The sequence below is a fragment of the Actinia tenebrosa genome, unplaced genomic scaffold, assembly GCF_029948245.1.
Source record: "Actinia tenebrosa isolate PJP-AT-01 unplaced genomic scaffold, QUT_ActTen_1.0 utg1515__unscaffolded, whole genome shotgun sequence".
Taxonomy (NCBI): Eukaryota; Metazoa; Cnidaria; class Anthozoa; order Actiniaria; family Actiniidae; genus Actinia; species Actinia tenebrosa.
In genome coordinates this window covers 253,489-281,424 of record NW_028292591.1, presented here as the reverse complement: position 1 = coordinate 281,424, position 27,936 = coordinate 253,489, and the positions used below count along the sequence as shown (strand labels likewise).

At 35.5% G+C, this 27,936-nt stretch overlaps 4 protein-coding genes across 6 annotated transcripts; 2 read left to right on the top strand and 2 right to left on the bottom strand.

The window, feature by feature from the left end:
• Positions 1–594: 594 nt before the first annotated feature.
• On the bottom strand, positions 595–4,303 carry LOC116308253 (DNA topoisomerase 3-beta-1-like). The gene has a single exon (XM_031718638.2). The coding sequence runs from the start codon at positions 4,262–4,264 to the stop codon at positions 1,694–1,696; it is 2,571 nt and encodes an 856-aa protein (XP_031574498.1). The 5' UTR covers positions 4,265–4,303; the 3' UTR covers positions 595–1,693.
• A 1,552-nt stretch (positions 4,304–5,855) lies between these two features.
• Positions 5,856–27,674, top strand: LOC116308243 (EEIG family member 2). 3 transcript variants are annotated; one of them, XM_031718626.2, is made up of 12 exons: positions 5,856–6,084; positions 6,202–6,322; positions 16,552–16,581; positions 17,439–17,555; positions 17,945–17,991; positions 20,346–20,630; positions 20,951–20,994; positions 21,519–21,607; positions 22,473–22,528; positions 22,624–22,652; positions 22,779–22,845; positions 23,530–27,674. In XM_031718626.2, the coding sequence occupies exons 1-12, from the start codon at positions 5,951–5,953 to the stop codon at positions 23,567–23,569; spliced, it is 1,059 nt and encodes a 352-aa protein (XP_031574486.1). In that variant the 5' UTR covers positions 5,856–5,950; the 3' UTR covers positions 23,570–27,674. The 3 variants fall into 3 exon arrangements, with proteins under 3 accessions (XP_031574486.1, XP_031574485.1, XP_031574484.1); XM_031718625.2 differs by having other exon boundaries at positions 5,857–6,084; positions 20,346–20,678; positions 22,782–22,845; XM_031718624.2 differs by having other exon boundaries at positions 5,858–6,084; positions 20,346–20,678.
• Positions 7,716–10,198, top strand: LOC148904401 (uncharacterized). The gene is made up of 3 exons (XM_089025378.1): positions 7,716–8,257; positions 8,364–8,522; positions 9,041–10,198. The coding sequence occupies exons 1-3, from the start codon at positions 7,859–7,861 to the stop codon at positions 10,196–10,198; spliced, it is 1,716 nt and encodes a 571-aa protein (XP_088881504.1). The 5' UTR covers positions 7,716–7,858.
• Positions 12,213–13,314, bottom strand: LOC148904400 (uncharacterized). The gene is made up of 3 exons (XM_089025377.1): positions 13,154–13,314; positions 12,376–12,592; positions 12,213–12,302 (listed from the first exon to the last, which is right to left on the bottom strand). The coding sequence occupies exons 1-3, from the start codon at positions 13,312–13,314 to the stop codon at positions 12,213–12,215; spliced, it is 468 nt and encodes a 155-aa protein (XP_088881503.1).
• Positions 27,675–27,936: the final 262 nt, after the last annotated feature.

Here is a 27,936-nt window from a genome sequence, read left to right as displayed (position 1 = left end):
ACACGCAACATAACAATGTGCGCGTGCTAAAGTTAAATGTATCAGTTGCTAGGAGCGCCCTTGTTACGAAGGGAGAATTAATTGCGCGCGCTATTTTTATTTTTTTGTCTATTAAGATACGCTATATGATCTTAATTGCCTATCAAGCTACGATAGCTAGCAACTGATACATTTAACTTTAGCACGCGCACATTGTTATGTTGCATGTTTTCTTGTAAAATTGTCACAACCGTTTGCCCTGATGAAGAGCAAGATGCTCGAAAGCTTGGCTTGATTTATAATTAAAAAGCTGATGAATCATAACTATCATAATTTGAAAACGTTCTGTATTTACAGCAGGTATTAAGGGCAGGCACTGCTTCTTCTTAAATTATGAGCTAATTTCAGTAATAGGTAATAAAGATTTCAAAAAATGGTTGCTATCTTTCTTAGCCTTAGCTGCTATTCAACCTGTTTTAAAAACATCAAAACGTTGAAAATGATGATGCTGTACGACATCCGTCTTGAAGGTACTTCATAAATGCATTGTCTTTGCCACAAGGGTTTTCCTCCAGCTCATAATAACAATGATACACTTCATACACTTTACAAGGGTTAAAGAAACTTTACATACTTTATTTAAACTCAATTTATGCTTTTCATTAATTATAATTAAATGAGGATTATAGCCAGCACCTACAACAACTTACCGCTGCTACTTTCAATACTGATTCTGCATGAAGTGAATATTTAAATGGTGAAATATTAAATTTGTTCATTTGAGAGTTGCAATTTCAAATTATAAAGCATCATACTTCTAAAATATTCATAATGTAAGACATTCAAGTGTAAGGGTAAGGTCAAACATCAAACTTTATGTGCGCCTAACCTAACTGTGCAAAAATTGAATTTGGACCTTTTAAGTCCCTCTTCACTATTACATGTAGGTCAGTCGGGAAAAGTAACTGTAGATCGACTTGGGCTCAAATGTTGAACATCACATAGATAGCAGCATGCCTTTTTCTGAATTTGTTTATTTTCTTGATCAAAAATATGGATGCTGTTATGATGGCGTGACTACTGACCGCGTTAGCATTAAACATGATTTGTTTGGTTTCATTGGTTTTAAGTTCCACATAATTTCCAAGTTTGACTCAATTAGTTGAACTTAATCATGAGTTAATCACAAATACAGTAAGGTTCGGCTCAATGTAAAGTTCGACGTTTGACCCGAGCCTAACTGTCATAACTAATAATTATGAGAAAACGAATTTGCAATAACCTTCATGCTAACCAGGAGTAAAAACTTTATGCTCCTGAAATAGTTTGCAAGAACCATTTACATTATGCAAAGTTAATGAAGCCTTTACAGTGCAACTACTATAACCACTTAAAAGATCAATTCAACTTGCTCTTTAAGCCTTATTATAGTACTATGAACTGTTTGATTAATAAAAATAGATTCTGATGGAGGTAGCTTAGTTAAGCTAAAGTCCTAAGATACAGATTGTAATAGTGTATTTTCTTTCTAGAGGACCTCTATAAGAAAATGAAAAAATAATAACAATAAGTGAACTATATATTATCACAAATTCTTTGGGTAAAAGTCCAAATCTATATATATCTTCCCAAATTGTAGTTAATCATTGATAGCTCAATCTAAAGTTGTTTATTTACAATTCCTTGACATAATGAAATTCCCAGTGATTTTCTTTCAAACAAAATAAGCTGCAAGTCGGGACATTTTGTCTTTAGGTTCACTTCTACCACGACCACGTCTCCGACCCCTCCCTCTTCCTCCCCTCCCTCTCCCTCTTCCTCCCCTAAACATAGGGTGCTTAGATGCAGCATGCTGCATATTCATAAGAGGAAGTAATAATGGATCGCAAAAGAGGCAGCCATAGTGCTGTGTCTTGTTTTCAGGCAAAGGACTGCTGGATTTATTAAAGTTAATATTAAGAAGTGCTGATCCACAACTGCAAATTTGATCAGCCACTGAGATGCGAAATGCACCCTCACACAAGTGAATAAGCATATTACAGTTATTACATGCTAGTCGCCATTTTGGAGCTGAAGTAGGGTCTAAAATCAAACTTCCCTTTCCACATTCTGTGCAGTCTGCTACGCTTAAGGCTTCTTCTGAATGTGGACATGCTGGATGTGAACACTGATTGCACCCCATACCCTTGCGCATATCTGGAAAAGGTGGATGATTGTAACAATATGGACAAACAGCAGTGCTTTTCCCTTTTGCACCAGTTGACCATAGTACTAGTTCAAAATCATCAAGAGGGCATTTAATCTCTTTGTACAGCTTGATGCTACCATTTTGGGGGAGGCTGTATGTTTCATCGCAGTTGGCACAGTGCAGGCGGGACGGCTTTGCATGAATGTACTTCATGTAACGATTACATTTCCCACACCTCGACAGAGGCTTCCCAGTCTTAGCAAGAGGAGTAAATGAAACTTCAAAGAGTTCATCCATGCTGCCAATTGTTGAGACAAAATACATGTATTTCTTAGTAAAAATATTTGATGCATGATTCAAAACAGCATGAAAATCAGCTTTGCCATGTGCTATGAGATTCAACTGAGCTTCTACATCTGATCTCATTGTGGGAAGCACTAACTCTGGGTCAATTTTCTGATAACCATGAACCAAAACTATACCTAAGGTGGTAGGTACCAGTTTGCGTCCACTCTGTACCTGGACATAGTTCCTTTCACAGATGTTATTTATATGAACTGCAATGCTAGCATCTGTACCAATGCCATGCTTTTCCATCAGAGATATAAGTTCACTCTCTGTCAGAAAATCAGGAGGTGATGTTTGCCTCTCCTCTAGCTTCACAACAGAAATTTGATACACATCATTTTTAGAACATGGTGGTAACTGCTCATCATTGGCAACTGCCAGCCAGGTCATGACTGAAGTGAAACCCTCATCGATCACTGCTTTTCCTGAGAAACTAAACTCCTCTTTTCCAATGGCAAATTTAACAGTGGTTTGCAAATACTTGGAATCTGGACTCAATGTGCCTATAAAATGCCTCGTTATAAAGTCATACAATCTCCAGAGATCCCCACCAAGTTCTGATGCAGTTGCACTTTTCATTGGCGTGATTGGAGGATGGTCACCAGCATCATAGCCCTTTTTTGGTTTGGTCATTTGCCCATTTAGCAGTTCTTTTACATATTCACCCCAGTTTGGATTTGAGAGCTGAAGGCGAAGTGTTCCTTTAAGGTCAAAACTTTCTGGGTAATGAGTTGTTTCAGTTCTGGGGTAACTTATATATCCCTGAGTGTAAAGCTTCTCTGCAAGCTGCATAGTATACTGTGGACCAATGCCTAATCCAGAAGAGGCAGTACGAAGCATTTCCACAGTATTAAGAGCTTGAGGTCGGCTCTTAGTTTTCTGAACTTTAGAAATATCAACAACTCTAGCTCCACTTGATTCTTTAACCAGGTTTTGAAACATTAGTGCAATATCTTTATCAAATAACCTGATTCTATTCCAATCCAAAGACAAAATCTTACCACAAGGATGTGTGGCCTGAACTTTAATAACCCAGAAAGCTTCAGGTTTGAATGACTGTATATGGTCATGTCTTTCAACACAGAATCCAAGTGTAGGTGTTTGGCAAGGTCCATAGGAAATTAGTGCACTGTCCAAATCTCCATATTTTCCTTGAAAATACTTGGTTTGGAATCTTGTGAAGGCACAACCAATCCTCAAGTCCAATTCTTGTCTGGCATCAACTGATAAAGATTCATTTTGGTTGGGATGCCCCAAGGCTTGCATTGCATGAGAAATATCTTTCTCTGTTATAGCAGAAAACTTAGCTCTAAAGATCGTTTGCTCTCCACTTCTTTTGTTCATAACAGAGGTAACACAGTCCATGACCTCAAAGCATATGTTTTCGCCTTCTTTGTCACAATCCAGCCACAGTACAAGATAATCTACACCTTTAGCTTCTTGATTTAAGAACCTTGGCATTTGTAATTTTTCCGTTGCCTCTTTTTTCAAGGTAGCAGCTGTAAACAACTCAAGAGGATCAACTGCATCCCAGTTGTTATACTTGCGATGAAAATCTAAGCTCATAACGTGGCCACAAACAGAGGTCATTTTGAATTTCACTGTCTCATTCTTAAAGATACCAGTGTATTCGTGAATGGAACACGCTCCATTCAACCCTTTTCTCGAGTTGTATTTACCTTTTGATAAGATGGCAGCAATAGACTGGGCAAGGGAAGGCTTTTCCGCAACCATTAACACTGTCTTCATGATGTCCAGTAACAATGTCAGTGCACGAATACCTCAAGACAGCCCTGAAACTATGAGTCGGCGTACACGTGGCAGTACTCAGCAGTTTGCGTAATACAGTATGCGCACAAAAGTCTACCTAGCATGCTTTGTGCGCATTACAAAAAATACTTCTATTTCTATTTCTATTTCTATTTCTATTTCTATTTCTATTTCTATTTCTATTTCTATTTCTATTTCTATTTCTATTTCTATTTCTATTTCTATTTCTATTTCTATTTCTATTTCTATTTCTATTTCTATTTCTATTTCTATTTCTATTTCTATTTCTATTTCTATTTCTATTTCTATTTCTATTTCTATTTCTATTTCTATTTCTATTTCTATTCTATTCTATTTCTATTTCTATTTCTATTCTATTTCTATTTCTATTTCTATTTCTATTTCTATTTCTATTTCTATTTCTATTTCTATTTCTATTTCTATTTCTATTTCTATTTCTATTTCTATTTCTATTTCTATTTCTATTTCTATTTCTATTTCTATTTCTATTTCTATTTCTATTTCTATTTCTATTCACTTGAACACGTCGGCAATGTAAGAGTTAATTACCGAGAACAGAGGCAATAAGCCATACACTTATTTCAATAAAGTTAGTCGCCTGAAAAGCTACAAAGCTGAGACCAACAAGGATTATGGGTAGTTACAATTTTCATGTTTCAACCGCTTTAATAACTGTTGATGGATTTAAGATCTTTTACCAGTTACAGTCTCACCTCTTCTGAGCATCCTCAAGCTGCAAATTGTATCAAAAGCTTTACTTGTTTGATATTAAAAGTTTCCCATGATCCTCAGCGATCTCAGCTTTCTAGGTTTTTTGGTGACTAACTTTATTGAAATAAGTGTATACATCCCGAGGGCCGCAGGCCCGAGGGATGTATAGGCTTATTGCCGACGTTCGAGGTAATTAAGTATTTTATTTATCAATTGAGAAGGTTTTCTATCAAATGTTGCTCATTATAAATGCGAACGGTCAATATATAGTTATTAACCGGGTTTATAACTATATATTGACCTCGCATTTATAATGAGGGTTATAAAAAAAATAAAGCCTTGTGAATAACAATGAAAACCGTGTCAATTGAGAAATAAAAGCCTATACATCCCTCGGGACTGCGGTCCTCGGGATGTATATGGCTTATTGCCTCCGTTCTCGGTAATTACCTCTAACTAATATCAAAGTTTTCAAGGAAAGGCGTACCAGAATTATTGTTCAGAATAATTATTGTCCTTCAAAAGCTCGAGAATTTACAAAGAATGTACATGTACATGGTTACACAAGTGTCCCTTGTATAAACCATACATTCTTTGTAAATTTTTCACACTTTTGAGGGCTTGTGACTCTTTTTTTTTTTTTTTTTTTTTTTTTTTTTACGAAACACGTTCAAATTTCACAGATGCACTAACATTGAGGTGCTTTATCAGATGACAAAACTCTTTCTCTCTCTCTCTCTCTCTTTTTTTAATTTCAAAACTCGTCCCAGTCTTTTGCTCGTTTCTAAAGTGACCTTCAGATTCCTTCAGATATGACGTCTTCCGGTATTTCGCTTTGCATTGTGGACGGACCAACAGATGTTGTTATCGCTAAAAGAAAATGCTTTTCAAGAGAAGGTTTGCTTCAATAGTCTCGTATAAAAACACTTGAAAATGAAAAAGAAAAAGTTTAAATTCAATGTAGATTTCTTTTTAAATGAATTATCTAGCGTGCCATTTGTAAATGGAGTATTATTTTCCAAAATAAGACTCTTAGACGGAGGTAGTTTCAATGAAGTGTCTTCGAGGTAAGTTGGCTGAAGACTAAAAATTGCACATGATAGCAGTCTCTTTATTGACGTCTGTTTGCATCCAGGTTTTAGCTTTTGATATATCTTGGTTTTTGTCTTGCTTTGTTTTTTAAGAGAGGAGGTTCATAATAATTCTGTTAAATGGCGTAAAAACTTCCACTTTCCGTGCAAGCTAACAGCAAGTGCTACAAATGGAGTCCTCGATGTTTGCCGTTGTCGTGTTTCCGTTCGCAAGGTAAAATATTGCACTAACCATATTTAGATGATAGTTACATGTGATATAGGATTTACTTCTCACAGTTAAATTGTATCTTGATCCCAAAAAAACACTCTATGATTGCTGGTCGATTAAAAAAGTAAAAGTCTGTGATTGTGCTTTTCCATATTCGGTCGACTAATCTCTGTTGGAACTTGCATGTCCCGGCCCACCTGTGGTTGACATTTTCATTACATTTTGACTTTTAATTTTTTTGTTCTAATTCATCTTATCGAAAATAAAGACCAGTCCAAAAAGGACCCGTTTTTTTACTGTATTCTAGCTTGCAGTTTATGATTCTTTTATTATATTTTTTGGAAATATATAAACGTCACTATTTTATCCGCTTTGACAATGTGACACCTTCTACGCTTATATATTCAGGACTATGAATTTAGATTGATTCGACTAAGATATTTTATAAGTCATAAATTTTAGGTATTTAGAAGATTTTGAAGCATCTGCTTGTGGGCCGTTAAAGGAATTCGTGATTAGGATGGATGACTTGATGTTTCTAGAACTTTTTGTCATTTTTCGTTAATGATTAACTTATGGCACTCGTGATATGAATGCATTAAGGTCAAGGCTCAATGAGAACTTTTTTTTTTCGAGAAAGACATATTAAGGTGGCTGCCTACTTTTGAACGTTCGAATTGAGCCCACGATGAGCGCGCGCTTAAAAACCGCTGAAAAATCTACAAGATTTTATTGAAGAACCATACGCGTTTTGAGCTTCAACAGGGCAAAACCCTCACATTTTGCACGGGACTCTATATTTTTTGATAGCTCATTCGAAGAAACTCCTAAAAATCTAGGTTATATCAACATTTTAGGAAAAGTTTAAATCAGGAACACGTGAAAAAAATAGATTTTTGTAGGGATTTTTGTTTGACTTTATGAGATTTTCTAAGAGCACCGAAACTACAAAATATGACAAATCAATGTATCTCTCTGTCTTTTTGTCGAAAATATCCATGTATTATTGTAGAATGATTGACTAGCCTTCATTTATGCAATCATATAGTCTGCAAATAACTATTATCTTATTCATCTTAATTTTTTTCTAATCACTTCTAGTGGCGCAATTTTTACTCCAAAAGCTCGTGCGTAGGCTTCCATTAAATGCTGATTATCTCGAAAACGAGCTCGGGACACCCTATTTTTCTTTCCAGATTTGGAATCAGCATTAAATTTCAATTCGGAAAATCGAAGTTTTAAAAAAAGCTTAAATCAATTTCCAAAAGTAGGCAGTCACCTTAAGCTTGGAAAACATCTAGACTCTCGAGAAATTAATGCTAACTAATATTCATTGAAATCACTATAAAGCTATGAAGTAATTGATAACAATAATAAGCAATAGCCCTCTGAAACTTTTATGTCACGAAAGTCTTGTGCAAGGAATTATGGGATACGCTCGGGGTAAACAAACAAAATGGCGGAGTGTCTTGTATAACGTTTTGGTTTTAGTAGTCTCTCGTACTCCATTTTTTCACGTTTTTGCTATTTTTTTATCAAATGGTAAATGTTAACTGTTACGTTCCTGGTTGCGTGTCCAATAACCGTTCGTATCAGTATTTAAAGTTTTACAAACTACCCAAAGACAAGGCAAGAAGACGAAGGTGGAAAAAGTTGACACGAAATACGCAAGAGAGAGATTCACAATGGACCTGTCTGTGTCGACTACACTTCGAAGGTGGCTGGAAGAAAGAATTTTATTCTGATCCTTCAATATTTCCTTGGAGTCCAGAATGGCCTGATGTTGTGACAAGTTACAACAACTACGTAACGGAACGTTTTTTGCTGGCCCAAGGTACAGACCATGGATATGCCAAAGCTCCAAAGCTGATGAAAGTTCCAGCAATCTTCAAGAAGTTTGTCCGTCATTCCAACACCTCTAAACGTGCCTTAAAAAGTGTAAGTATTTTGTAGGCACACAGTAAATTTTTTAATTTTGTTTGAGGCTTTCATGTAAATAAACTTTTGAATTTAACATACACCCGGCATTACGTTACATTTTCAGCTCGAGAAAAGTGAAGAAACGTCTACCCTCCCCAACACAGATCAGGAATCAGATCATACACATTGCCCAGATCTAGAAGAAACTCCGATTGCCTTATCCAAGAATGGCGAAGTTGACTTAAGAGATGTAACGTTTAAAGACACGTCCACAACGACGAAGGTGTGTCTATATATAATACAATATACATTCTTATATGAAAATTCAAAAACGTTAAAATTATTATACTCCCCTGCTAAATTATACTTAAAAACTTGTCTATTAAAAAACAATTCTTAAAACGTTCTGTATTTATCTTAGGCCTTGCCAAGGATTGTGTGCGCAGCTTCCTAGAGTACTCTTTAGCTTTTGGAAGGAAATTGGATATAACAGATGTAATGAATTATGTTTAATCTTAGCATAGAGTATGCGGTCACACTGTTCTAAAATATTAAAAATATCTTTAGCATCTAGTTAGAAAACATTGCATAACGTTAAGATCTGACGGACTTGCTTCATAAACAGACAGTGCGTAAGTAAATTTAGTAAGTACAAGTGACTTAAATAAGTGATCTAATTCTAGTGGTGTGTAACCCTCCTTCCCTAAATATGTAATAATATATTAACACCTATTTGCTTCCCAATTGCAATTGCTTTGTAAAACAATAATAATAATATGTTTTCGTATTCTTATTTTTTAGGTTGCATATTATCCTGATACCTACTTACTCACTAGGAATGAGTTGCAGTCCTTGCTGTCCTGTGTTGAAGAAAAACTAGATAAAGGAAGTCCAGATGCTTCACAGCTACTAGCCCTTCTAAAGGTTGTCATCAAGTTATTAAGAAATGTCCAAGAGCAGTTAGATGCAGTGATGGAATTGCGGGAATGGGATAAGTTTCTACTCAGGCGCTTTGAGGGTTCTGATGAGGATATTAAGTTTTGGACAGGATTCCCAAGTTATGCCAGCCTTATCTACTTCTTCAATGGTTTCATACTCCCTAATGAGTCCCATATGAAGTACTGGGGTGCAAATAATACTGGTTTGAAAAGGGAATTCAAGGCAGGCACAGTTCAACAGCTTTCTGCTGTAGATGAATTATTTCTCACACTCATCAAGTTGAAGCGAGCTAGTGCAAATGAAGACCTGGCAGAAAGATTTAATATGTCAAGTAGACATGTTTCATCCATTGTCATAACATGGGTTAACCTTATGGCAGCTGCATTCCCGAAAACAGACACTTGGCTTAGTAGGAAAAAAGTAAGGAAATTGATGCCAAGTTGCTTCAAACCACTATATTCTGATGTAAGAATTATTGTGGACTGCACAGAAATGGAAATAGAACGTCCTTCTGATCTTGAGATTCAATGTGCAACATATTCATCATACAAAAGTAGAAATACAGTTAAAGGCCTTGTTGGTTTGTCTCCTACAGGAGTGACAACATTTGTATCTCCCTTGATGGAAGGAAGTGTCAGTGACAATGACATAACTGTTCAAAGTGGTTTGCTTGCCAAACTTCAGAAAGGGGATGCAATCATGGCAGACAGAGGCTGGACAAACAAGTCAACACTTCTCAAGCATGGGATTAGACTAGTTGTTCCAGAATTTCTGATGGATAAAAATCAGTTTCTTATTCCTGATCTTGTAAAGTCAGTTTCTTTAGCACGGTTGCGTATTCATGTAGAGAGATGCATTGGTAGAATCAAACAATGGAATATTTTAACCAACCGAATACCATTGACATACTGGAATAATTTGAATGATATTTGGTTTGTGTATGGCAATTTGCCATTGTTTTGGCCCCTAATCATTGATATTGAGACAGATAGTGATCATAGCAACAGTAAAGGATCATGAAGCAATTAAATACTCCATATTACTATATATTATTATATATATAATAATTTAAATAAATAAATTCATATTATACTTTTCCTGTTTCTGACACTGAAATATAATTATATTAATTTAAATATAATGATCACAAAATTATATTTAGGAATATCTATCTGAATCTCTGGCGTACAAGAGCAGGTACAACATGTCTAGCATGGAAACTTAGCAGCTGCTCTTTTGTTTCCTTCCAAAACTGCTCATCAAATTTTACCTTTATAATGTCAACATTGAATTTATCATTTGTAAATATTACTACATAAGAGTTAAGCCTATTAGTTAATGCCATCTGCATTTGTACTTGATAGAAAAATTTATGCTTTTTCTTCAGAACAATTTGACTTTTATCTAATTTAAATCCAAAGTTGCCATCTTTCTCTCTTGCAGTAACTGCAGCAAGTGGTGGTAGATCTCTGCTTGCAGATAGACATTTCACCTCTACAACCACTTCTTCTCCATCTATGGTTGCTAGTCTATCTGGTGTAGCAGCTAGTACACCTGTTTCTTCTTCAATAAACAGTCCACATTTACAAATACTGCAGTGACAACCATCAGCATTTATTTGTGAACTGAATTTCTGAACTGCATTTTCTTCATTTTCGATACCATACTTAATATGTGGTGACTTTGGCCCTCTACCTGGTTTACCAACTGTTAAGATATTTTTTACAGTGGCAGCAGGGTTCCCTTTAGAACAACAACTTTTTGCAATGCTTGCTGTAATTCTGCCTTTCCTTTCTCTATACCATCTAAGACTTTCACTTTGACCTCTAGTATCTTTCTCTATTCTTATTTTGTCTTCTACTTACACCTAAGAAAGAAAATAAAATATAGCCTCCAAATATGTTCTGAATAACAAGCATAGGTATACAATTATGAAAATTAATACTATGGTGCTGTAAATAAATTATGATCATACTAAAATAATCTATATTATCATCCATGACAATTATGTAATTTTATAAACTCTACATAAACTTCAAATCAATGAAACATAGATTAAGTTATTTTATGATCATTTAGTTATTAAATGAATATCTATACCAAAAATAAAAAGAAGAGTGATACTATGAATGTTCTGCTTTACTTTTAATTCCTTCATGATGATTTCCTCTGGTTTCAGATTTTCACTATCCATGGCACTGATTGGCTTGAGCTGCTTGGGGATGTCATGAATAGCTGTTCAATAGCCATTTTATGTGGTACATCATTGATATTTTCCTTTAAGTATTTGAAATCCACTGTAGGATCTTGTACAGTATTGTGACTTGCATATTCTTGTAGAGGTCTCTGTCTTTTGACTTCCCTTCCAAATGTGTGTTTTTTGATTTGGTGTTTACCTAGAAATTCCAGCATATTGCAGTATTATTATCAAAATCATTGATGTTCATAAGGCCAAACACAATAGAGAATCAAGACCATGACTGAGTCTTTAACTTGGCAAGAGATTAATCCTGCATAGCATGATGTGGGAATACCTGTTCATCACAGTGTAGGAAACATACTGATTAGGAAATGAGGCTTTCTGGTTGATACTTACCTTTTCTCTCAAGCAAGGAAAGTGATATGCATGCCAGCGCTAGCTTGCTATTAGCTACTGAGACCGTATTATGATAATCACAATATTATTGCAGTCATTAAATCTATTATTACCAGTATTAACAGGTTTAGTGCTCTGCTTGCTTTTTCGAGATGGTAAATTCCACTGCTGGGGTTCATCAGTACATGAAATTTTCTTTTCTTGTTCTTTGTATTCCACAAGAGCAAACAGTACTGAAGCCACATGGTTGCACTTGCCTGCTGCACCAGCCACACACTGACACTTTGCAGTAAGGATGATGGATGTCGAATTCTCAATGGTTATTGAAACTACATACACCAAATTCCTCATGCTGGCCATGACAGATGACTTGACATGGGTAACAGATGATGAAGGGCAAAATCTTATTTCCTTGACATGGCCAGAGCCATAAAAGTTTTACCCTTTCCTTAGAGGTTTCTCGGCAATGGGAAGTTCAAATTCTAGCTCCTTATCTACACTATTTTCCTCTTTAACATCATCCTTTACCTATCAATGTCAATCAGTAACATGATTTTTAGAAATTTAGTTAAAAATATACTTTTCAATAATTTATATCTACCTTCAGAATTGTAATAGTTCTTTTGACAAGATATTCATATAAATGACTATAGGAAAAATCTGTGGGTACTGCCATGTCCTTCGTCCAATTTTTCAACAAGGGGGGAGAAATATCTGGAATTTTTTGTCTCACGTGCTCTTCGATGATTGCATACTGTACATCCCCATCTGGATCGACGATAAATTTGTCCAGCCCACTCGACTTGAGATCTGAAATTCTGAATAATTATAATAGAAGACAAATGAAAACTCTACAACACAGCAGATACCAGCATTATTCAATAAATAGCTATGCTTTTCTTATGCTATTAAACTACTTTGGATTTAAGAGGGAAAAACAGTGCTATTTGTTATTTTTAAAAGCTTATACGAACCACATGCAACTATGCACGAAACTGTCTTTCGGTAACACTGTATGTGTTGTTTATAAATCATCTGAGTTACAAAAAAAAAAAACGTAATTTATTAACACTAAATCAACGACAAGTGGGTAATAGACAATGTTATGACAGTGTCTTACACGAAAGGAGACTAGCTGGGACTTTCTTTCGTCAAAGCTACGAGCTTCTAGCTACTAGTTGTCACGGAAATTAAAAAAATACCTATTTTTCCTGTCTTTAACAATGCTTTTTGCTTATTGCTTCTACTTTGCTAACTAGATCATTCCAGGTTCATTTTTGATACGGCTAGACGAAGTATTAGCCTTATACTATATAAATATAAGTCTTATAAAAACTCAAGTCATCCCGCGAAATATCGCTCAATTCATCAGCACTTACCTTTTAAGAAGCTTCACTTTTGACTCTTGCTTTCCCACTGTAAAGGCTCTGGTCTCCACGTATCGTTTGAGGTCTTCAAAGGTGTTATCTTCTAACAAAGGGCAAGGTAAAATTGCCCCTGGAACATCCTCCGGTAAAAATTTTACAAGACACTCCGCCATTTTGTTTGTTTACCCCGAGCGTATCCCATAATTCCTTGCACAAGACGTTGCTGACGTAAAAGTTTCAGAGGGCTATTATTGGATGAGGTTGAGCATGATATTGTAAATTATGTGATAACCGAATTAATTATTGCTTTATTATACATTTTGTATACTGGAAAAACATTACCATGAACAGATATAACTAGCTAAAAACTAGTGTGAGCTGCGTCAGTGTTTCTAATGAAACAGTAATGATGAAAAGGTAAATTATACACCGTGAAAAGATGAAAAAACTTACTGACGTTTCGGACGCTAGTCCTTCGTCGGAGTAAAAGAGGATACCATGAACATTAAATTATAGAGACAAGAATTATGAACGCCATGATGTCGCGTGAAAAAAGGCAAAATTTTTAATTCAGAATTGAAATATTTCAAGAATTCTTCATAAAGTATATGAAAATAAGTTAAGGATTCCTTAAGGTGACTGCCTACTTTTGGAAATTGATTTAATAAACTTTTTTTAAAACTTTGATTTTCTGAATTGGAATTTAATGCTGATTCCAAATATGGAAAGAAAAATAGGGTGTCCGGAGCTCGTTTTTCGAGATAATCAGCATTTAATGGAAGCCTACACACGAGATTGGTAGTGATGCTGGTCAGACTAAACACTTAGATGAACTAGTTGATATGTGGTGTGACCAATTGACTCTCCTGTCCAAAATTGCAAGATCAGAGCCACCAGCTTGCCTATGCTACATTCACAAGTGGTTTTAGACACAAAATGATTTACTATATCAGAATAATACCTAACATCAACAGTGTTCTTACCAGGCCGCGCCATTGCAGGAATCGCGCATAAAAAAACAGAAATGGCGCACAAATTTCAACTCTATGCGCCGTCAAGGGCGCATGAATTATCCAAAGAATGCTTCCTGATAATTTCAAAAGATTTAGAGTACTTTTGAAATAATAAAAGTCGCATTATATTGTCAATAAACAAGGTGAAAGTCCACGTGCAACGACACAAATTGAACGAAGCCGCCATCTTGTATTGGAGGCTCGAGTATGGCTGCCCAGCGCAAGTTGGCAAGTTGTATTATCAATACTACTAAAAAGCTGTCTTACATTGTTGTAGATTTGCAACAGAGTTACTGGCAAAAAACATCATTATTCTTTGTTTTAAGATATTGGAAGTGGCCCATCCAGTTTTCTAAATGGCCCCTAAATTTTGGATTGGTGGGCCCTTTGACCCCCTGAAAGAAATTCCTGGTCAGAACACTGCATCAAGCAGCACCTTTTGAAATTAGATGAGGTAGTAGATAACAAGTTTATTCCTGCAATCACAGAAGTCATATCTGTACTGCAGATTAACGACTTTTGCTGTCTTTGCCAGTTAAGAAAGGAGGCCTGGCAATACCCATTTTCTCTAACATTTCCGATCTCGAGTATGCAAACTCCTGTATAGCAACTCAACAGCTGGTCACAAACATCAAAGATCAAAATAACACATCACCAATTGATAGTGAACAGCTCAAGAACACAAGAAAGAACATAATCAGAGTCAGAGACCATTCTACAACAAATTTGTGAGAAGATGAGTCAAGAACAACTCAGAGATAAAGATCTAAGCAGAATGAAGGGTGTATCAAGCTGACTTAGTAACTACTCTACCATTAAAGTCAGAAAACTTCAACCTGAATAAGAGAGAGTTCTATGATGCCCTCAACCTTAGATATCACTGGACACCAAACTACCTTCCATCAATATGCCTCTGTGGTAAGAGATTCGATGTTGACCATGCTATGTCATGTATGAAAGACAGATTCGTTCACCAGTGCCAAGACGACGTCGGAGATCTGTTCGCATACCTACTAAAAGATGTGTGCTATGACGTCCAAGTGGAGCCAGAGCTTGAACCACTTACTGGAGAAGTTCTCCTCCTCACTGCGGATGAGGCTTGACTTAATGTCAGTGCCAGAGGATTTTGGCAAAGGGGGCAACATTTATTCTTTGATGTGAGGGTTTTTAACCCTTTTGCAAAGAGCCACCTTAACCAGAAACTAAGCACTAACTTTACTCATCTTTATTTCATATGAAGGAAATGGCAAGGAAGCAGAACACTTTATTTCAGAACTTGCATTAAAACTATCTAAGAAGAAACAACTTGAGTACAACACATTAATTATTTGGCTCAGAATAAAACTTTCCAATAAATTTGATAAGGTCAGCAGTACCATATATACGAGGAACAAGGAACTATTAAGAAATTAAATTATGACATAGACAATGCACAAATTGAAAATAGTTTTTTATAGAATTGAATTGTTATTTATTAGATATATTTAAAATTTATTTATTCAAATTATTTTAGTCGTATACATATACCACCCATCATTCGGGTGTCCAGTTTATTTTATTTTATTTTTATTTATTTATTTTGATTCAATATGAAGCTAATATAGTTTTTATAGATTGTCAATAAAGTTTTTCATCTTATGGTTCCTCGTAAAGCTAAAGATGAATTTCACTGTAAATGTGTTTTAAAAGTTTTGAAATTGCCCGATTCCTGAACACTCATGAAATTAATTCTTAATTTTACTCGATGTCATACAATTACCTATACTATTAAATTATATGAATTTGGATATTTACAGTTCTCATTAATCTAATTTTTTTAGAAAAATTGTAAATTTTAGCTGCTGATAAAATGATTTCTATGTGATATTGGTTCAAGGTGTATTTCCGATAGATTTTGAATGGTAATGATCTAATAAGTACCTATTTTTTTAAAAAAGCCTCTAATTTATGCCCAAATATATCAATTATAAGAGGTGGCAATTACATCTTCATGACATCTATTTATTGAGTGGATCTTTGTTCAACTTGATCGAACAAAATATATTTTAATAAATTACTAGGCTCAACCTAACTTTTTTCTGAAAACAAATTTGCTTTTTGATATACAAATCAACTTTTGAATTAGATGAAGTGATGACATGTTGGTTGTTTAGAAAGAATACTCTTAATATTCACATAATCAAAGGATTATATAAAGATCAAAATTAATGAATAAATGAAACTTATACAGTAAATACGGTTTAAGTTTAAGGCTTTTCACTAATTTACAGACATATTTTCATTTTTTACCATTTTGATTAAAAAATTTGCTGTAAATGCACTGATGTAGATTTCACCATTTGGACTGATTAAAAAAATATTCACAAATTAACACATTGTCGATTTTATCATTAATAGGAAGCAAAAGGAGGCAAGTCTTATGTCAAGGTAAAGTTATATTTATGTCTGTGACAATTAAGTTACAGTGTCTATTCTTAAACAGAAGTAAAGTGTTATTCAAAACTCTTCATACATTCAAAATTTTGGCATTGTCCTGTTTAAAGTGTTTTAATTTGTGCTTGACAAGAAAGAGAAATAATTAGTGAACATCTAAAGCCTGGTTTCTATTTGATTGCTGCAATCACTGTTATCACCCCAAAAAGTGTTTCAGTGAATCATGATTTTATGGGTTCAACACATCTTCAATAATCATGGCAATCACGGTGACAATAAATTTCTTATTCATGAAAAAAAATTGTGAAATGATTACACAGTAGCTTTTGCACTCTAGCTTGTATCCATATGACTGCCCGGGGGGGGGGGGGGGGGTACTCCCCTATATTTGCTATACGGGTATGTGCCGCCCTATAGGGTATGGTTTTCGGCTTTTGGGTCTGGGGTAGGGTATCATTTTTTGACATTTTGTCTAGGATAGGGTATCATTTTAGTCTGGGATAGGGTTAACGATTTGGTCATTTTTGTCTGGCAAATAGGCTACGCTTTCTGCCGACACAAAAACAATAAAAATGTTGATTGCAATCGATTGTAAAACCGTATTTTCTGTCTTTTAGTCTGGGATAGGGTGTACAATTCTTAGTTTTAGTCTGGGGTAGAGTATGTAAAATCAAAATTTTAGGTCTGGGGTAGGGTCAGGGTTTTGAGGTCCTGGCGGCACACCCCTACCCAAGTTGGGGTGGTAGTACCCCCCCCCGGTATGACTATGACAAGTATTTAAATAGTTTGATTATACATACAGTACTGTATGTTATTTGTTTACATCTAAGAGGTTTTTACTTAATTTATAGCTTGGATTTGTTGACATCAACTTGGCAGAGTTTGCAGGGCCAGGTGCTATGAAGAGAAGATACATACTTGAAGGATATGATGACAAAACATCAAGACAAGACAATTCTATATTAGAAGTAAGTTCCTTGAAACATTCATTGTATATAGAGCAATAATCCCTACTTTTGCAACAGGCACAGCCTAGCTATTTGCTGTTTTATTAAGCATTTCTTGACATTTTTAATCTGCAAATAACAAAATATCTACTATAGACTGGACATTCATATATACACAGCAGAAGTTTGATGTTTTACATGCCAATGTTTTACGTACCAATGTGTTATATACCAATGTTTTACAGGCTTCATGCTTCCCTTTTGCGCTAGAAAGTCATGCCACTGTTCAATGTAAACCCTTATTAGCATGAAGCAATGACAGTGTCAATCCAAACCCAAATAAAAACAATAAAAAATGTTTAAAATGCCCAGGAGTGAAAAGGCTATTAAATTTTTTTTTCCTTTTCTAGGTTAGCATAAGTATGCAGTTGATTTTAGGAGATCCTTTATTTAAAGTGTAAGTTCAAGTATGAAGTTAGTTTTATAATCATTCCTTATTTGAAACCTGGAAACTAAAGCCATCAGTTTTAACAGCGTTAGTTTTATGTAATATATACAGTATGAGTGGACGTGTTATAGCAGATATACAACCACGAGGCATAGCCGAGTGATTGTATATCAGATACAACACGAATACTGTATATGACTTATCAAACGTCTAGGTTAGTTCCTTTGTGTTTCACTAAAATTTTCAAAATTAAAGTGAATTTGGCCAAGAAAATCCAACTTAAAGTTTATGCAAGTGAACACAGTTTTGTATCAGATTTACAACTACACTCTTCACGGTCGTGATTTCTATTGTGTTTTTCTCATGAATTATTAATGAGTTTGTTAAAAAATAATTACTCTTCATGTAAAATCTGAAAACTTGATGCCCTTTACAATAAATAAGTTAAAGTTATAAATCCACATATAAAAAAGGTAAATAAAAGTGATGCACAAACACATTAACTAAACTTGACAAGATGGCTGACAAAGAGTCCAAACTTAAAGTGCACATGAACCCTTTGACAATACATTCAGTACCGGTTCTGCATAAAGTAAATAGTTGATTGGTAAAATATTTCTTGATTTGAGTGACGCGTCTCTAAGTTAGGAAGGTTTATACTTCCAATATGTTAATGATGATGACGTCAGGTAAGGTATTTGAGTGTTTTTGTTGTAACTAGTAATACTTAATGCTGGTCATTTTGAAAATAAAAATTTTAAATAGCTTTCATGTAAACCATGAGTAAAATAATGATGCTTTTTAAATACTGTATCTATGAACCAGTTCGATTTTGTATATTTAATTAAGCCTTAATAGACATCACACTTATTAGCATATTGAAAGTATAAACCTTCATAATTTAGAAACGCATCACTCAAATCAAGAAATATTTTACCATTCAACTATTTACTTCATGTATGATCAGTATTGAAAGTATTGTCGAAGGGTTCATTTGCACTTTAAGGTGACTGCCTATTTTTGGAAAAAAATTTAATTTTTTTTAAAAACTTGGATTTTCCTAATTCAAATTTAATCCTGACTCCAAATCTGGAAAGAAAAATTGGGTGTCCCAAACTTGTTTTCAAGATAATCATCATTTAATGGAAGCCTCATGTGAGCATTTGAAGCTCAAATTGAACATTCAAAAGTAGGCAGTCACCTTAAGCTCTCTGCAAATAAGTATTCTGAGCCTAATTCTAGTCATTTTCTAATCAAAACTGTAAATGTATAATTAGGGCTATTGTGAACAATCCGCACCGTACAGTTAGGTGTCAGTAAGTCAGTTACCGACCACTTACCAACCACTTACCAACCACTCACCAACCACTTACCAACCACTTACCGACACTTTACCGACCACTTACCAACCACTTACCAACCACTCACCAACCACTTACCGACACCTTACCAACCACTTACCAACCACTTACCAACCACTTACAGACCACTTACCAACACCTTACCAACACCTTACCGACCACTCACCAACCACTTACCAACCACTTACAGACCACTCACCAACCACTAACCAACCACTTACCGACCACACTTACCAACCACTTACTGACACCTTACCGACCACTTACCAACCACTCACCAAACACTAACCAACCACTTACCGACCACTCACCAACCACTTACTGACACCTTACTGACCACTTACCAACCACTTACCAACCACTTACCGACCACTCACCAACCACTTACCGACCACTTACCGACCACTTACCGACCACTTACCGACCACTTACCGACCACTCACCAACCACTTACCAACCACTTACCAACCACTTACTGACACCTTACCAACCACTTACCGACCACTTACCGACCACTTACCGACCACTTACCGACCACTTACCAACCACTTACTGACACCTTACCAACCACTTACCGACACCTTACCAACCACTTACCAACCACTCACCAACCACTTACCGACCACTTACCGACCACTTACCGACACCTTACCGACCATTTTACAAACGGATTGTTCACAATAGCCATAGGTAGTCTTAACAATTTGAAATGTTTTGTTGCCAAAAACATTTATCTGAATGTTGGGAATTCAATGCAAGCAGTGGTGGCTTTCAGATTGTTAAATCATTTTGTAAAGTATGCATGACCCATTCAGATTTAGGCTCAAATGAACCTCCAATTGTACCCTTCTTCTTCAAGCTACCACTTGTTAACAATATATGACTGGATATCCAGAAGTGTGTTTGTCGTTCACAACAAACACAGCATCTAAATTATTTTAAATATATATATCAATTAAACTTGGGTCTTGCTTACATATATGTATTCATTCTTTTATATAGACCTGGAACTCCTCATCTTCACCATGCTGTTTCAACAGAAACAGAAGAGAATCGAGCCCCACAGAATAAAGCTTCTTCTATGTCAAGTTGCGAAGCAAGTACAGAGGACAACACCAGCATAAAAGAAAGTCAGAGTAGTAACAATTCAGCAGAGTCTCAGGGAGCTGGTAGTGGCATTCCCGGAGGTCCCAAGGTGCCTTTTATTCCTGGCCATGCAAGAAGTTCCAGTGAACCTCCACTGGTTGGTCATGTCCGCAGTTCAAGTCTTCATTCAAGAATTTCTGGGTATTCAACCAGTCATTCTATTTCCTCAAGCATAGAGGGTCACAGGAGGTAGATTTTGTTTTATATTTTGACCAAATGAACATACATCTTTTTTTTTTTTTTTCGGACTTTTGATCTGCACCCGTAGATTGTATCTATTAATTAGTTTATTCAGGTTGACACTCAATTGCTAAGTCGTAGAATAGAATGTGAGTAAAAAAGGTATGTCATACTGCTCAGTTATCAATGGTAGTAATGTTCTACTTTCTTTTTTTGTTTTTTTTGTTTGTTTTTTTTGTTGTTTTTTTTTTTTTTTTTTTTTTTTCGTTTTTGTTTTGCAGAATACCATCTTTACCTTCAACAAGTAATCAAGTTCATTCAAGCTGTATCCTAATAAAAGCTATATGCATACATATCCTACTGAGTACCAAATAATTCATACTTTGTTATTTAAACCTACAGTATCACTCAAATTGAAAGAATTGTTTGAAATGATTATGCTGTTCATTAAGATATTTTGGACTTTGTCATCTATTTTAATTGTTGATGCTTTTTTCAGTATGATAAACCATTGAAGGTTGGGTTAAAATTGTAAATTCCAGTTTTACAGCTTTGGGATAAAGAATGGTACAATCTTGAGTGTCTGATATAGCATCTCTAACTGGTAATAAATCTTGTAAAAAATCAAAGGTGTATGGTCAAAGGCTAATGAATTATTCCTGAGCTTATGAAGCTGATCAAAAGACTGACTGCTTATGTTATGGTTATGCTAGTGTGCTTTAATTAACAAATAAAATGCTCTACCTTGCGCCTTTATTAAATACTACATATTAAAATGTTCCTGTCCAGAACACTTACTTATAATATTATTGTGTCATACTGTATCTGTGATTCTTGACCAGCTTTTAGCTGAGGACACTGGAATTTGTGACTCTGAACAAACCTTATCTTCTTCATTGGTCAACAAAAAGATTTCTTCTCCCCAACACAGTTGGAAGGTACTTTACTAGTGAATACAAAGTATTTGAGTACTATCCTTAGACTATTTAAACTTTAATTTTCTTCCAGACATCCATCATGAGTGTTGGTCCCAGACCCTCCTGGGCAGTGCAGTGGGAGGGAGTCGAGACTAAGCCTATCCGGAAGGAAGTAGAGACCAGTATTAGGTCTGTCCTGAAGGGAGTCAAGACCAATACTAGGTCTGTCCTAAAGGGAGTCAAGACCAGTACTAGGTCTGTCCTGAAGGGAGTCGAGACCAGTACTAGGTCTGTCCTGAAGGGAATCAAGACCAGTACTAGGTCTGTCCTAAAGGGAGTCGAGACCAGTACTAGGTCTGTCCTGAAGGGAGTTAAGACCAGTACTAGGTCTGTCCTGAAGGGAGTCAAGACCGGTACTAGGTCTGTCCTGAAGGGAGTCAAGACCAGTACTAGGTCTGTCCTGAAGGGAGTCGAGACCAGTACTAGGTCTGACCTGAAGGGAGTCGAGACCAGTACTAGGTCTGTCCTGAAGGGAGTCGAGACCAGTACTAGGTCTGTCCTGAAGGGAGTCGAGACCAGTACTAGGTCTGTCCTGAAGGGAGTCGAGACCAGTACTAGGTCTGTCCTGAAGAGAGTCAAGACCAGTACTAGGTCTGTCAAGAAAGGGAGTGATCAAGACCAATACTAGGTCGAAGGACACTACTTAGTATTAGGTTTTGCATTGATATGAAATGGAATCATTGTGCATGCCCCTTTCAAAATAGAAATATATATAAAAGAAACAATACTCCTTTGAGATGAAATTGTCTATTTACTATATGAACTCACAAGATTGTCCAGTTATAGAATAGAAGCATGATATTAATATTAGAGCACTTTTTCACAGAAATCGTCAGATGACAAGAAAGGCAATGATGATATAGTGGAACAGATTTTAATGGAGTAAGTACCAATAACTGTTCTTTGAATTTGGATGGAAAACTTTCAAATAAGCTTCTAAATCCAAGATGTTAATATTATCACTTTTCTTTATACAGACAGGATCTACGATCAGATGAACTTGGAGGTTGGTAATTTGTTTTTGTTTTATTTTCACACTCATTTTAAATCTAGGCTAAAGATGAAACATGAGTTTATTTTTACCTATTGATCATTTACATGTAGTTTCAAAATTTATCAATTCTTTTCATAGCAGGTGGAGAAACTGAGATTTCTTTACATTTTGACTTTGATGGTAAACTGTCTAGCAGGGCGAACAAGTAAGTTACAGCTAGTTGGAAAACAGGTTGGTGAAGGTTTAGTTGCATGTTGCCTATTGAGCCCGAAATACACTATAGGCAATATGAATAGAGTCATTGAAAGGTCACAATGATATGAAAGTTGAACGTATACACTTTTTTGTTTCGTTTTTTTTTTTACTTCCCATTCTGTGCTGAAATTTCCATACCATCCATAATACATTTCAAGCTTGCTTTCAAGCAACATGAAACTAAAGCTTCCCAACCTTTTTTAAAGTGGTACCTGTATATTAATATTAAAAATTAAATATTATTACAATGAACCGTTTGCAGGATGCCGTCTATTATGTATTTCGCATTCTATGGAGCAGATTTGTCTCAGTTACTACTTACTTGAAGTATACACCTATTTCAAAAAACGTTGTCATCGCCAAAGGCGATAGGCGATAGTTCATTTCGACTTTGAAATGGTTTCGTTGAATACAATCAGTCTCATCACTAAGGTCTATGTTCATGACGAGAATAAGAAGCAGAATCACAAGTCATTCCAGCAATTCTTGGATCTTGGAATGACCTCAGTATCTGCTATTGCTTTTCGCCTATCTCATACATTCGTCTTTACAATGTTTTTGAATGACATGTATAATTATGAATACTGTATTATTTTTTTGTTAAATTTTGTTAATGTATTTTAATGTTTTTTAGCCCCGTTCCAGACTATGTAGACAAATATAAGACACTGTAAGCTGCTGATGGATACAAATCAATACAGGCAAGCTAGTCTGACAGAATGACTGGTACTTCAAAATAATGTCAGTACCACAACACAAGGTGTACAATTAACTTATGAGCAACCAGGTGTCTTAATTCACACTTGGGAACCTTATTCGTTAGGTAATCTTAGCAAGGTGTTTAACATTTTCTTTATTCATTCAGCTATGAAATGCGAGACAAATTGAATATCACTGTTCAATATTATAGTGATTTATTTAATTTTTGTAGCTTTGAAGATTTAATCCAGTAAAACCTGGACTCCAGTTGGGTCAGTACCCTTTTCTCTTTGGTTTCTGCCCTTTCAATCTTTTATCCTCTTTTATTGTTATCTCATTATATTATTAAAATGACCCTGACAAAAAGATATATATAACAAAGTATAACAAGTGTGATGTTCAAAATAGGATTAAACACGTATTTATTCGGCCGGTGATAAGCAGCTGGGTGACACTAATGATAAGCAAGTTTTACAGTAACGTCCTTTTTTCACGAAGGTAGCACGTAATAGCCAGTGGCTAACAAACCTGTGGCTCTTATTCCATGATCGAATTGGAATTTAGGAGTTGATTTTTGCGGAGGGAGGAAAACTGGAGAATCCGGAAAACCCTCGAAGCACAGGAGAGAACCAACAAACAACTCTACTCAACACCGAACCCGGCGCGACTACTGTACAGTGGCCCAGTGCAACTACTGTAACCGGGGCCACTAAGACAAATAGACAAGAGAAGCAATTAAAATTTAGAATGAAAACAATACATTCCAAATTTGGGTAGTAGAGCCAATCAGAAACCTAGACTGCATGAGAATTGTAATTTGACCCTGGTGTTCCGTGTAAACAACTAGATAGCGATCGTCATTTTCTCGAGGAAATAAAATGATATGTCGAAAGGCTATCGTTTTCTGCTGATTTCTGATTGGCTCCATTACCCAAAGTCGGAATGCATTGTTCTTATTCTACAATTTGATTGGTTCACGCTGTCCAAGTGCTCCCGGTCATAGTAGTTGCAATATAAAATCGAGTAAGAAAGAGTTAAATGACGGACTGCTCAAGGACGTTAGCCAAGATTATTACTTGATTTCAGTGAAAAGTTGATTTTAATAATAACACCCTATCTATATTGAATGAAATACGTTCAATAGATTTTCAACAGTCATGCAAAATGTATTTTAAATTTACTTGCTTACCATCACCCAAGTGTTGTCCCATTTCCAACCTAAAATACCCCCACCCCCGGGTTGGAAAAGATGGTAAAAATATGCGCATGGGATGTATAGAGGATATTGCATAAAATTTTTATTATATAGACACATTGACAAATAAAAACTTGTTGAAGTAGGCGGAGAGACATTGGGAAAGTCGTCATCGATATCTTCACTTGTGAAGACAACATGTAAAATATGTCAATGAAGCCCAGTTGTAGTTCATGTATGAAAAATATGAGTGGGGTATTTCCTAGTAAAACACTAATGTCTATATAATAAACATGTTTTTTACCCCATTGTTTCACTTAAAAGGTTCGAACAGCTCGACATACTGGTTTGAACAAGAATTCCAAAACCGTAACACTCAGTTTTACATTTACACGCGGACATTTGTACGAACAGTTGCAAGAAAGTACATAACTTCATACTCTTTCTTCAAACTTTTAATTTGAGTTAGCGTAACCTCTTATGTGAGACAATGAGGAAACCAAAGACATATATAATGTATCATGTGTATTTTGCCATCTTTTTGTTTTGCAGGGGGTGCAGGCAGAAGGGTGTAGGTAAATCCTTATTACCGCTTCAAATACTTCGCTATTCTCTACTTTCCCATGGCCATAATGCTAAAATACGTTCTTAAATTAAATCTGCTTTTATCTATCTGTACAATACTGATTATCAGTTTATTCGGAGTTAATTTTACGCATACAGAACATCAAGAGGGTTTGGTGTTACAGAAAATGTATTGACTTAAGAAAGAAATATTTTTTATTTACTTAATCTTATTCAAGGTTATATCTTTTTCAGCTTTTTTCTTCTTTTATATTTGGCTATCAAACGAGATACTTCAACATTGTCTGATCAGCCTTCAGCAAAATAAATGCGGTTTTTCCTTTGGTTACCCCGCAAAGCCGCAAAGTATTATGGGTATGGGGAAGTAGAGAATATCACTTTATCATATAGCTAAGATAATACACATGATCTGATTGGTATAAATAATGAAAGAAGCACTGTTACTAACGCTGTCAAGGCGCGCGCAGCACATTTGGCAAAATTAGTGTAAAGAAGTCAGTACCAAATATTACTATGAGCATCATCCGCTATATACATATATATATAAGCCGTGTCTGAAAAAAGTTGGAGGATCGTCTCATATATTTATATATAAAATATTTGAAATATGACGCGCGCACTGTAAATCTTTTAAGAAAGCAGTATAAAACGGCTGCTTATGACTCTGCTGTGATATAGACACTCTGGGAGCTGTAGAGAACTCATCTTGCTTCCCTCGTGCTCTACAGCTCCCAGGTTGTTTATATCACAGTAGAGATACACACATGCGAGTTTTATATTTTTTATATATTTACATATATATACATACATATATATATGAGATACCGAGAAACAAAAATCCTTTTCAGATACTAAAGGGGTATATATATATATGATATGCGATGATTTTCAAAAAAAATCGGAAAAGACATATATATCGTTGCGATGGCAACACAAGTGTGAAAAAATGAAAATAATATTCAATGGAACGACTTATAGTTTCAAATAGACAAAACGTGTTATCTGTTCCATGCTGAAGAGGCCTATAAAGTATGCTCATTATCAGGATAGAAACGAGAATGGACTAATGACATCGGTTTTTACGATGACAAACAAAATAGTGCAAAAGCTTTATGCCCAAACATTAAAGGAGAAAGGCTGGTTTCCTTGCTCTTACAAAAGTGAAGTATTGGAATATGCTTCTGTTACATTTTCTCTTAGTTCCATGCTAATAATAGGCATCCTGCGTGGTCTCCAAATATAGTTTTTATGCTTAAATTTATTATTAGGAAGGCAAGTCTGCTTATTTGTAATATCGTAATTTTAAGAGGAAATTGAGATGTACTCTTCAAGGGAAATCAAATATTTAGAGAGAGATAGAGGGCCGATATTGTTGACAAAAGAGAACTCGTTGCTGGATTGTGAGTAATTTCCAAGGTGAAATGATCTTTTGTCATTCATTTAACAGACACTGCCAACTATTTCTTTGGTGCCAATAGTCTTTGATATTTAATTTATCTGATTAAATGGTTTAGTACTATGTGTTATTCTAGAACCAGGGTATTTAATAAAGGATGTTTAGTTAAAAGACAAAGCTTTGCCTTACCTCTGTCTACCATCTAGTGCTATTCACTTTATCTTATGTGAAGGCATTTAACCCGTAAGATATATAATATCGCCTCGTGTAAGGGAATCCGGACTTATGGTGGATTCCGGATTCCAAGCGCTGGATTCCGGATTCCGAGACTCTGGATTACGGATTCCAAGGGTCTGGATTCCGGATTCCAAAACTTTTGTATTGCGTATTCCGGATTCCACATCGGCTCACATCGTTAATTTTCAGAGACTTTCTCTGAAAATCGTTATATTTGATATACTTGACAGTATAAGTAGAATCCTCTATCAATTAAATCAGCATCTAATGAGAGATATTCTTGGTGGAGATATTACACAGAGGGGGAGGGGCTACATCGGTTCAGCCTAGGTCGAGGCGATAGCATTTGAGTGTATACTTTGAATTTCAAAGTAGCGGATTCCGGATTCCATTATAAACTGGATTCCGGATTCCAAGGCCTGGATTCCGGATTCCAAGGCCTGGATTCCGGATTCCAGAGTGCTGGATTCCGGATTTTCTTACATGGAGCGAATAAAATGCTACTCGACACGTAATAGTCAAATAGAAACAAAAAATGACAATAGAATTAGGGTTTATTAATGTGTATTGGTCTAATATCTATTTCACGGGTTTAATGCTTTCACTCTTAACATGTGTATAGTTTTTTCTCTAAACTAATAAAGATTCGATGTGTTGAATATTGGAATTTACTACTGTCATGTAATGTAATAATTCTTTTGTCTGGACTGAATCGTTGGTTTCGAGAGGATAAAATGTAAATGCTATCTAGTTTTCCTTCTGGTTGTGCCACTGTGAATAGACATCTCATGTGATGGAAGTTGAACACAAGAGCATTAACAAAGGGCATTGAGTAAAATGCATGTAGAAATGAGAAATTTGGAGCCATTTTTTTCGTATTTCTCTAACTGCTCTTTAATAAGAGAAGCTAATTAATATCTTAATCGCAT

Coding starts and splice junctions, on each gene's coding strand:
- LOC148904400 (XM_089025377.1), bottom strand. CDS start 13,314: ATGGCGGAGTGTCTTGTAAAATTTTTACCGGAGGATGTTCCAGGGGCA. Junction 12,593..13,153: donor AAAGTGAAGCTTCTTAAAAG/GTAAGTGCTGAT, acceptor ATAATTATTCAG/AATTTCAGATCTCAAGTCGA. Junction 12,303..12,375: donor GAACTATTACAATTCTGAAG/GTAGATATAAAT, acceptor TGACATTGATAG/GTAAAGGATGATGTTAAAGA.
- LOC116308243 (XM_031718624.2), top strand. CDS start 5,951: ATGAAAAAGAAAAAGTTTAAATTCAATGTAGATTTCTTTTTAAATGAA. Junction 17,556..17,944: donor AAGACAATTCTATATTAGAA/GTAAGTTCCTTG, acceptor TTCCTTTTCTAG/GTTAGCATAAGTATGCAGTT. Junction 17,992..20,345: donor GGAGATCCTTTATTTAAAGT/GTAAGTTCAAGT, acceptor TCTTTTATATAG/ACCTGGAACTCCTCATCTTC.
- LOC148904401 (XM_089025378.1), top strand. CDS start 7,859: ATGGTAAATGTTAACTGTTACGTTCCTGGTTGCGTGTCCAATAACCGT. Junction 8,258..8,363: donor CTAAACGTGCCTTAAAAAGT/GTAAGTATTTTG, acceptor TTACATTTTCAG/CTCGAGAAAAGTGAAGAAAC. Junction 8,523..9,040: donor ACACGTCCACAACGACGAAG/GTGTGTCTATAT, acceptor CTTATTTTTTAG/GTTGCATATTATCCTGATAC.
- LOC116308253 (XM_031718638.2), bottom strand. CDS start 4,264: ATGAAGACAGTGTTAATGGTTGCGGAAAAGCCTTCCCTTGCCCAGTCT.